The following is an 11,501-nucleotide window of genomic DNA, read 5'->3' on the forward strand; positions in this document are numbered from 1 at the left end:
GAACTTTCATTGTTGGACGTAAGACTGCAAAAACACCAGGAAGTCAGCTGCAAGTGATTTTTAATTTTTGAAATCTGTTCCCGAGTATTCCCATAGACATAATCATATACAACAAATGTATATTTAATTGGATTTTTATAGCACTTTTCTACCAACTGAGGTACTTTACATAGTGGGGGAAATGTGTAGCATCCACCTCCAGTGTTGCATGGCAACCATTTTTGTGCTCAACACACAAGCTATCAGGTGGAGAGGTGAGGCGTGATATATGCCAATTAGGGATGATTAGATAGTCATGATGGAATGTGGCCAGGTTGGCAATGTTTCCGTGACACCGGGGTGAACACACTACTCTTGAAATGGATTAAAAAAAATTGAATGTCTCCTCCAAAGACAGCACCCTACGCAGGACAATGTTCTCAAATATAGTCAAGGGTTGAAATGATTGTGTTAGTTACATAAACTCAGTAAAAAAAAGAAACAGCCCTTTTTCAGGTCTTTCAAAGATAATTTGTAAAAACCCAAATAACTTGCTAGATCTTCAATGTAAAGGGTTTAAACACTGTTGCCCATACTTGTTCAATGAACCATAAACAGTTAATGAACATGCACCTGTGGAATGGTCGTTAAGACACTAACCGCTTACAGACGGTAGGCAATGAAGGTCAGTTATGAAAACTTAGGACACTAAAGAAGCCTTTTACTGACTCTGAACAACACCAAATGAAATATGCCCAGGGTCCCTGTTCATCTGCGTGAATGTGCCATAGGCATGCTGCAAGGAGGCGTGAGGACTGCAGATGTGACCAGGGCAATAAATTGCAATGTCCGTACTGTGAGACGCCTAAGACGGCACTACAGAGAGACTACAAAAAGTGCTCTTCACTGACCAGTCCATCGTTGAAGGACTGAGCGTTACACCAAGGCCTGTACTCTGGAGCGGGATCGAGGTGGAGGGTCTGTCATGGTCTATGGCGGTGTGTCAGTATCATCAGACTGAGCTTGTCATTGCAGGCAATCTCAACGCTGTGCGTTACAGGGAAGACATCCTCTTACCTCATGTGGTACCCTTCCTGCAGGCTTATCCTGACATGACCCTGCAGCATAACAATGCCACTAGCCATACTGATCATTCTGTGCGTGATTTCCTGCAAGACAGGAATGTCAGTGTTCTGCCATGGCCAGTGACGTGCCTGGATCTTAATCCCATCGAGCACATCTGGGACCTGTTGGATCGGAGGTTGAGGTCTAGGGCCAATTTCCCACCCACAGAAATGTCCGGGAACTTGCAGGTACCTTGGTGGAAGAGTGGGGTAACATCTCGCAGCAAGAACTGGCAAATCAGGTGTAGTCCATGAGGAGATGCATTGCCGTACTTAATGCAGCTGGTGGCCACGCCAGAAACTGACTGACTGACTTTTGATTTTGACCCCCTCCCCCCCCTTTGTTCAGGGACACATTATTCCACTAGTCACATGTCTGTAGAACTTGTTCAGTTAGTCTGAATCTTATGGTCATACAAATATTTACACATTAAGTTTGCTGAAAGTAAACACAGTTGATAGTGAGGACATTTCTTCTTTTTTTTGCAGAGATTCTGTTTAGGCTTCTTGCGGTCAATTTGCAGCCCAAATGTATTTTTGATGTTCCCCTCAATTAAATAAATGGCCTGCAGCTAAATCTAGTTCATACCTGTTTTATTGGCGTGCATGTGTGGCTGCTGGTGTTGCTAAAGCAAAATCAGTTGCTTGTCATGCTAACTAGCATAAAATCAAATATGGTCTGGTTTTGTATTAAAACTGGTGTCCCTAGAACGTGTTTGCTAACCAACCCAATTAGTTTAAATAAGTACACTTTTAAAGATGATCTTTTATCAAACTTTCAAAAACCAGTCATTGACAAGCTAACGGTCAACTGACAGATTGTCTAACTAGTTTTTAGACATATTAACCAAATAGCTAGCACTTTATCCACATTACCCCCACTCCCCCAGAGGAAGTTGCAGCCACTATTTCAATTTAATTTTCTATCCTAGAGAGGACACGCAGATTTAGGTTCCTCCTCCGAAGAATAACGAAGGCTACTTGTGTTACGTTTTTTGTTCAGTGTAGATAAGGTTAGCATGTTAGGGTACTGACAGCTGCCAGTGTAGTGGGGGTAATCAACTCCACATGGAAATTCCCACACCAATTTGTGAATATGTACAGTTTAAGTCGGAAGTTTACGTACACTTAGGTTGGAGTCATTCAAATGTGTTTTTTAACCACGCCACACATTTCTTGTTAAACTTTAGTTTTGGCAAGTTGGTTAGGACATCTACTTTGCATGACACAAGTAATTTTCCAACAATTGTTTAGACAGATTATTTCACAATTCCAGTGGGTCAGAATTTTACATACACTAAGTTGACTGCATTTTTAAACAGCTCAAACTTCCAGAGAACAATGTCATGGCTTTAGAATCTTCTGTTAGGCTTATTGACATTTGAGTCAATTGGTGCTCTACCTGTGGATGTATTTCAAGGTCTACCTTCAAACTCAGGGCATCTTTGGGAAAATTAGCCAATACGTCAGAAAACATGTAGACCTCCACAGGTCTGGTTAATCCTTGGGAACAATTTCCAAACGCCTGAAGGTAGCACGTTCATCTGTACAAACAATGGTACGCAAGTATAAACACCATGGGACCACGCAGCCGTCATACCGCTCAGTAAGGAGACTCATTCTGTCTCCTGGAGATGAACGTACTTTGGTGCGAGAAGTGCAGATCAAATCCAGAACAGCAAAGGACCTTGTGAAGATGCTGGAGGATACGAGTACAAAAGTATCTATATCCACAGTAAAACGAGTCCTATATTGACACAACCTGAAATGCCACTCGGCAAGGAAGAAGCCACTGCTCCAAAACGAACTGTTTGGTCATAATGACCATCGTTATGTTTGGAGGAAGAAGGGAAGGATTGCAAACCGAAGAACACCATCCCAACTGTGAAGCATGGTGGTGGCAGCATGTTGTGGGGGTGCTTTGCTGCAGGAGGGACTAGTGCACTTCACGAAGGAGATGGCATCATGAGGGAGGAAAATTATGAAGATGTATTGAAGCAACATCTCAAGACATCAGTCAGGAAACTTAGGCTTGGTCGCAAATGGGTATTCCAAATGGACAATGACCCCAAGCATACTTCCAATGTTGTGGCAGAATGGCTTATGGACGACAACAGCCAAGGTATTGGAGTGGCCATCACAAAGCCCTGGCCTCAATCCTATAACATTTGTGGGTAGAACTGAAAGTGTTTGCGCAATGAGGCCGATAAACGTGACTCAGTTACATCAGCTCTGTCTGTAGGAATGGGCCAAAATTCGCCCAACTTGTTGTGGAAGGCTACCAAACACGTTTCACCCAAGGTAAACAATTTGAAGGCAATGCTACCAAATGCTAATTGAGTGCATGTAAACTTCTGAACCACTGGGAATGTAAATGAGAGAAATAAAAGCTGAAATAAATAATTCCCTCTACTATTATTCTGACATTTCATTTTTAAAATAGTGGTGATCCTAACTGGCCTAAAACAGGGAATTTTTACTAGGATTAAATCTGAGTAATTATGATAAACTGAGTTTACATACACCTTAGCCAAAAACTTTTAAACTTTGACTGTACATGCATTTGTTTCTGAGTTATAGTTCATGTAAGGCAATCAGTCAATTGAAATGCATTCAATAGCCCCTAATCTATAGATTTCACATGACTGGGAATACATGTGTACAGATCCTTGCGACATGGGCTGTGCATTATGCTGAAACGTGAGGTGATGGCGGCAGATGAATGGCACGAAAATGGGCCTCAGGATCTCGTCAAGGTATCTCAGTGCATTCAAATTGTCATTGATAAAATACCATTGTTTTCATTGTGCGTAGCTTATGCTTGCCCATACCATAACCCCACCACCACCATGGGGCACTCTGTTCACAATGTTGACTTCAGCAAACTGCTCACCCACACGACGCCATACATGCTGTCTACCATCTGTGAAGAGCACACTTCTACAGTGGCCATCGACTGTGAGCATTTTCCCACTGAAGTCGGCTATGACGCCGAACTGCAGTCAGGACCCGACCCTGGTGAGGACGAAGAGCAGGCAGATGAGCTTTCCTGAGACCTGTTTCTGACAGTTTGTGCAGAAGTTCTTCGGTTGTGCTGTCCGGGTGGCTGGTCTCAGACGATCCCACATGTGACGAAGCCGGCTGTGGAGGTCCTGGGCTGCAGTTGTAAGGCCGGTTGGGCGTACTAACAAATTCTCTAAAACGGCATTTGCTCATGGTAGAGAAATTAGCATTCCATTCTCGGGCATCTGCTCTGGTAGACATTCCTACAGTCAGCATGCTAATTGCACACTCCCCCAAAACTGCACATTTTAGTGGCCTCTTATTCTCCCCAGAACCTGTTTGATGGTCATGCTGTTTAATCAGCTTCTTGATGTGCCACACCTGTAATGGAGTATTTTGGCAAAGGAGAAATGCTCACTAACGGGGATCTAAATTAATTTGTATGCACAATTTGAGAAGCTTTTTGTGTGTATGGAACATTTCTGGGATCTTTTATTTTGTGACCAACACTTTTACATGTTTTTTTTCTGTCTGGCTAGCTAATTTTTATTATTTTTTTACTACATATTTGAAAGATTAGCCCACTAGCTATGGCTAGCATTGATTTAGGGAACACTTTGCCACAGATGGAAACAACTAGCCTATCTTTGACTTCGCCATCTATCTCAAGTTTTGGCATCTTCCATAAATAGAGGTCCTGAATCCGCCATGGAAAGAAATGTCCTCACTGTTTACTTTCAGCAAATTTAACGTAAATATTTGTATGACCATAAGATTCAACAGACAACCTGAACTAGTTCCACAGACATGTAACTAACAGAAATTAAAAAGTGTCTCTGAACAAAGTGGGGGAGTCAATCAAAAGTAAGTCCCTATCTGGTGTGGCCACCAGCTGCATTATGTACTGCAGTGCATCTCCTCATGGACTGCACCAGATTTGCTCGTTCTTGCTGTGAGATGTTACCCCACTCTTCCACAATGGTACCTGCAAGTTCCCAGACATTTCTGGGGGAGAATGGCCCTAGGCCTCACCCTCCGATCCAACAGGTCCCAGATGTGCTCAATGGTATTGAGATCCGGGCTCTTCGGTGCCCATGGCAGAACACTGATATTCCTGTCTTGAAAGAAATCATGCACAGAATGTTCAGTATGGCTGTTGACATTGTCATGCTGCAGTGTCATGTCAGGATGAGCCTGCAGGAAGGATACCACATGAGGTAGGAGGATGTCTTCAACAAGCTCAGTCCAATGATGCTGTGAGACACCGCCCCAGACTGTGACGGACCCTCCGCCTCCAAATTTATCCCGCTCCAGAGTACAGGCCTCGGTGTAACGCTCATCCCATCTACGATGAACGCGAATCCGACCATCACCCCTGGTGAGACAAAACCGTGACTCGTCAGTAGAGCGCAATTTTTTTTGCCAGTCCTGTCTGGTCCAGCGACAGTAGGTTTGTGCCCGTAGGCAATGTTGTTGATGTCTGGTGATGACCTGCCTTACAACAGGCCTACAAGCCCTCAGTCCAGCCTCTGCCTATTGCAGACTGTATGAGCACTGATGGAGGGATTGTGCGTTCCTGGTGTAACTTTGGCGGTTGTTACAGTCCTTTATCTGTCCTGCAGGTGTGATGTTCGGATGTACCGATCCTGTGCTGGTGTTACACGTGGTCTGCCACTGCGAGGACAGCTGTCTGTCCTGTCTCCCTGTAGCTCTGTCTTAGGTCTCTCACAGTACGGACATTGCTTTTTTTTGCCCCTGCAGTCCTCATGCCTCCTTGCAGCATACATAAGGCATGTTCACGCAGATGAGCAGGGACCCTGGGCATCTATCTTGGTGTTTTTCAGTCATTAAAAAGTGTCCTAAGTTTTCATAAATGTGACCTTCATTGCCTACCATCTGTAAGCTATTAGTGTTGGATAGTGACCACTTAATGTAATAGGCCTCGTCTCAGTCCCTAGTGCAGTTTTCAAATCTCGGTCCTGGGGACCCCAAGTGGTGCATGTTTTGGTTGTCTTAGCACTACACGGCTGAATCGGCTTGATGCAGTGTTAATTTCTAACTACAAAAATGGTGACAAATATTTGTCAAACACCTATTTTTCACTGGCAATTGGCTAGACTAGAACTGTCTAAATAGACCCAGAATCCTTTCATTTCAGTTGACTAAAATGATACAAGACAAAATCGAATTGGGCTGGATTTTAGAGCTTTTCAAACAATATTGCACAGCTGCGCAGCACAATTCTGTTCAGCAGTGGGAAGGACGAGTCATACACATTGTGCAGGTGACTCTCTTGCTTCACTTTAGCTAACCAGTCACAGCTAGCCTTCTAGTTAGCGATCATTTGCCTGTTTATGAAACACTGCTTTACAAAATGTAAAAACAATGGCTGCATTGAGTTTAATAGTAAGTCTGTTTCTCTCCCTTGAGCAGGCTGTAGGAAAGTAGGTCATTTTAAATTGTCTTCAACCTGCCTACTTTTCCCACCTCATTTCCATTATTCAACATGCCAGAGAAGCATGTTTGTTCTACATAGCATATTTCTATCTGAACGTTCTGTCCTGCTGAACGCAGCGTAGCCTAGTGGTTAGAGCGTTGGACTAGTAACCGTAAGGTTGCGAGTTCAAACCCCCGAGCTGACAAGGTACAAATCTGTCGTTCTGCCCCTGAACAGGCAGTTAACCCACTGTTCCCAGGCCGTCATTGAAAATAAGAATATGTTCTTAACTGACTTGCCTGGTTAAATAAAGGTTAAAAAAATAAATAGCCAGCTAATCTCACTGAAAAAGGTGTAGTCAAATGTTTAACGGTTCGGTCCGCAAGTAGCCTAGTTCTAGAGCAGCCCGCGATATTATTTTTATAAAAGTAAAATGTGGCCTGCACAATAGAGAACAACATCGCCAGTATTATGGGTCATGTCTACTTGAAATAGAATCAAACTGTATTCTTTGAGGAAAAAATAGGTACTTGGCTACAGAACCTGTGTATGTTGGTGCTCTTCATGGAATTTTTATCTGTTCAAGAATGTTTTTCAACAGAACGTAGCCCTGGTAACATGATCAGTAGCCTATACGGAAACATTACGTTGGCACAGAAAGGACAAGGGTTAGCTAACAATTTGACTTAATTCATCTTGCCAGTAGCTGTAGGCCAGGGCTCTCAACCCTGTTCCTGGAGAGCGACACTCTTGTAGGTTTCACTCCAACTCAAGTTGTAACTAACCTTATTCAGCTTATCGACCAGCTAAATCAGGTGCACTTGATAGCGTACAGGATGGTTGCTCTCCAGGAACAGTGTTGGGAGAGTCCTGCTATCGGCTGACTGGGTAAATAGTTATTTAGTTATCTTGATTAGTTGATTATTTAAATAATCTGTGTAGTGCTAGGGCAAGAAACCAAACGTGCACCCCTTGAGGTCCAAAACAGTTTTGGAAATGCTGCCCTAGTGGCTTACTTAGTAAGTTTGCCCTCCTATGGCCATCTTTTAATCTTCCTATTACTCCATCCTCAGGTAAATATGACCTTTTCTGCACTCTTTGCTTATTTGGTACTTTATTTAGTAGTATTCATTCCGTTTACTATGCTCCACTATGCCATCTCACATCCACTCGACTATCTACACTTTATAGCAGTGTTGCTCAAGATGTATCCTGTGGACCTACTGTGAATGCTGTGTTTTTGAGACTTCTTACATGCTGACCATACCGCTTGCGTCGTGTGCGCATGCGTTGAATAACATGCGTGTGTGTACATTTATTTTGCAATCATTGCACCCACACTGCTTGCTCGCGCCAACAAGCATCTGTGTTGCCAGGTGCTAAAATAGAAGTTGTTTCTATTTTTGGCACAGAATGCGCTGCAAGTCCTGTCTCTCCCATCTCATTGGGTTATAGAAGCAGACACCCACGTGCCATCTCCTCATTGGTTTTACCCACGTGGGTGATTGAAACACGCACTGAGGTCGGTCGTCCTCATGGTAATACTATTAGATGCCAATTGCCATATAAAGTCCAAAGATAAAGCCTGAAAAGAGGACTAGAAATGATTCTGTTGACGGGTATGTGTGGATTAATTGTCGGAGTAGAGAACCTAAAATAACTCTACGTTTATATCCCAGGACAAATTAGCTAGCAACTGCAAGCTACCTAGCTAAATTGCCATAAATATTTCATGCTTTTTGACCTGTCCGCAAATTAATATAATTGGTTGAGTTTGTTTTGATATTTCAACCTGCCTGTCATGATCGCGTTTGTGGGGGGACAAAATCAATTTGCGAACACCCGCGAGTGGTTTGGGTATGGTGTTAGGCTGTGTTTACACAGGCAGCCCAAATTCTGATCTTTTTAGAAGTAATTGGTATTTTTCATATCAGCTTTGAAAAATATTTGATGTGTAAAGATGCGATTGGTCAAAATGCCAATTAGTAGAAAAAATATCAGTTGGGCTGTCTGAATAGAAGAAGGCTGCGTTTATTCAATCTGCTTGGTACATGAAAGCAAATTAAGTCACTGAATAGGGTTGCAAAGCTACTGGTAATTTACCAAAGTTACTGTTATCTAAAGTAAATTTGCCAATGATTACAATCTATGGTAATTTTGGAAGTATATGCTTGACTAATTTTTTTAGTCAAGCATACTAAAAAAATGACTCTTTATATAGTGTTCCTTTTATCTGTCTGGCCATTTTAGTTTCTTGTGAATAGACCATATGGTTCAAGATAATGGCCTAATTAATCAAATGTAATTTCAATTAACTCTGCAACTCTTCAAACTATAAAAAGTTAACTGACAGCAGTTTGGCATCAACATTTACAACCTGCTGAAACCTTCATATTAGACACCAATGGTATTCACTTAGTTCATGGTTTAAATTTAGGATAATGTTGTACATACAGCTTCATTCTGTTTTGGATTTTTATTTTATTTATTTTTTTAAACGTGAAAAGGCCAGAGGCCCAGAGAATTAGACAACTGTGATTTAATCTGAACTACTCAAGGCAACTAGATATCATCTGATATCCCCCCCCAAAGTCAGGAAAGTTACCAATTTACTGGTTAACTATGAAAGTTTCCAGTAATATACCCTTCCTTTGCAACCCTACCACTGAAGATTTCTCATTTTTAGACATGTCCAGTTATATTGTTTTAGGGTAAAACTACTTAAAACCTCAGTCATATTGGGCTATGTAATAACCGTATAATCACAAGAACCCATCAGGACGGTTAGAAAACTGTCTTAATTATTGGGGATAAAGCCAGTTATAAGCTCTCAATGGCTGATTATGGCAGTGTTCTTTAGCCCTTAAAGTGGAACCTAGGGATGTTTGGCGTGTTCCCTTGTGAATCCAGATGCAGTGTAAATATGAACCTCTCCCTTTCTCTCTATCTCCCCCTCTCCAGAGAGACTGGCCAATGCCAAGGAGGAGAACCTCAAGATCCATGCCACCCTGGACCAGACTTTGCAGGACCTCAACAGCTTCTAAGAACCCCCAGATGGACTCTCCCAAAAAAACACCTTCCTCCACTTATCCCTCTGCCGACCTTTGCTTTCCACCTCTCTCTCATTCCTCCTCGCTCTGCTGTAATGGAGGGTAGGAAAAATCCCCACTGGGGGGTGCCAAAACCACTATTTACAATGACACCTTTATTCTCAACAGCATTGATTGTTCTTGTTAAACTTGAGGTTTTCAATGTGACATCTTGCGGAAGCTCTTGCCTTTATCCATTGGAATGGTGTTTAATAGGGGAACTCTGTCGTACTTGTGTGGTCTATTATTCTATCTTGTTTGTGTGGTCGACTATTCTAACTTCTCCTTGTTGGAGTGGGGCTAGCATGACTGCCTTTAAGGATTTATTGCCAACTTAACAAGAACATGGTTAGGCCACTCATCCATTATAGCCCATTAGAAAAGCGGGGGAACGGGGCACTGTTTTTTTACCAGCCATTTACTACATGCGACTATTTACTCCTGTCCTGCTGTTGTATACTCTGGCCTGGCTCTATTTTGTTCGCTAGCACCTTCCCCTAACACCTAATCCCTGAATGTTCACAGATCTGAAAGTGGTAAATAAGATGGAGTAAATGCCACTTGGCCTATCAGAGGGATGGGCCATTTCCACATTGCTTAGGCCTATGCAGTCCTTTCTGACTGCATAGTTAACACCAAAAAGGGTTAGTGGATAGGGTTCAGAATGTAACTGGCTTTCTGTCCTCCTCTATCCCTCCTTTTTGCCTACTTTACACCAATACGGTTTGGGGCTAAAACCACACTGGGTGGTGTTTCTCCTATTCATTAGGTATTTGTTTGTGTGCCTGATATTTTGTTTTATCCCACTTAAACAATAGCCACTATCACAAGACAATGCTGCACTTGTATGACACTAATTATTTGGCTGTGTTTACATGGGCAGGCCAATTCTGTTTTTTTCCACTATTTGGTATTTTGACAAATCATAACATATCTTTTCATATTAGCTCTTTTTCCAAGTTGATCTGATTTGGTCAAAATACAAATTGGTGTGAAAAATATTAGGTTTGGGCTGCCTGTATCAACAGCCTTTTTAGTTTGACAGGTTTATGGTGAAGTTCTTGGGATAACAAAAATCAATGGCTATCACCTTGCCAGTACCATGCCAATTATAGAAAATGGGTGGGGGATCTGATTAGTGTGATGCAAAACCTATACAATTTTAGTAGGGGATTAAACTAAAACACCAAAAATTAACTCAATGTTTTAACTGGAAACTCACTGTGTATAACCACTTTGTTTGTATTGTTCCATTGTAATGACTTTTGATGTTGAATAAAGACCATGATTTTTACTGCCATACTAAACTATCGTCTAACTATCATTTTCTCTAGAGTACAATTCATTGCTGTGTAGACTTGATTGAATTGACCCATCCCTGGCTTGAGTGCCAGCCATCTTTTGATTGGACCATTTTTTTAAAACTCATACCAAGCCATGCATGCATACATGCATACATGCATACATACATACATACATACATACATACATACATACATACATATACATACATACATACAACAATTAACACAAGTACAATGTATTTCATGTTACACACAATCACTATCATACAGTAATGTTAAGCTAACTTAGAGGAATAGTCATCTTCATTGATCATTTTCAAAAACTTTAATGGTTTTAGCCGGTCTTGATGTGCTACATGTCTTTATCCTGTAGATCATGTTGGTTTTCAGCCATTGTGAATTAAATATGTTGACTGACATTATGTTCAGACCTTACTATTGAGTTGTGAGGGATTGTATGAATGTCTGTTTTTATGTGCCATGTTTTGGTAACACTACCTGTATGTGTCCACTCAGTTGCTCATGTCGAGGGTGTGCCTTGTTTGTCTGGGAACTCTTCTTCCTG

General features: G+C 41.9%; 1 protein-coding gene across 4 annotated transcripts in view; it reads left to right on the top strand.

The window, feature by feature from the left end:
* LOC118399439 (tropomyosin alpha-3 chain) overlaps positions 1-10,939 on the top strand; it is a 35,332-nt gene extending 24,393 nt beyond the window's left edge. For all 4 annotated transcript variants that reach the window (XM_052472107.1, XM_035795520.2, XM_035795528.2 and 1 more), the window contains exon 9: positions 9,505-10,939. In XM_052472107.1, coding sequence (XP_052328067.1) covers positions 9,505-9,587 — 83 coding nt within the window. In that variant the 3' untranslated portion in view covers positions 9,588-10,939. The remainder of the gene's footprint in view (positions 1-9,504) is intronic.
* Positions 10,940-11,501: the final 562 nt, after the last annotated feature.

This window comes from Oncorhynchus keta, chromosome 20 (genome assembly GCF_023373465.1).
Source record: "Oncorhynchus keta strain PuntledgeMale-10-30-2019 chromosome 20, Oket_V2, whole genome shotgun sequence".
NCBI classification, from domain to species: Eukaryota; Metazoa; Chordata; class Actinopteri; order Salmoniformes; family Salmonidae; genus Oncorhynchus; species Oncorhynchus keta.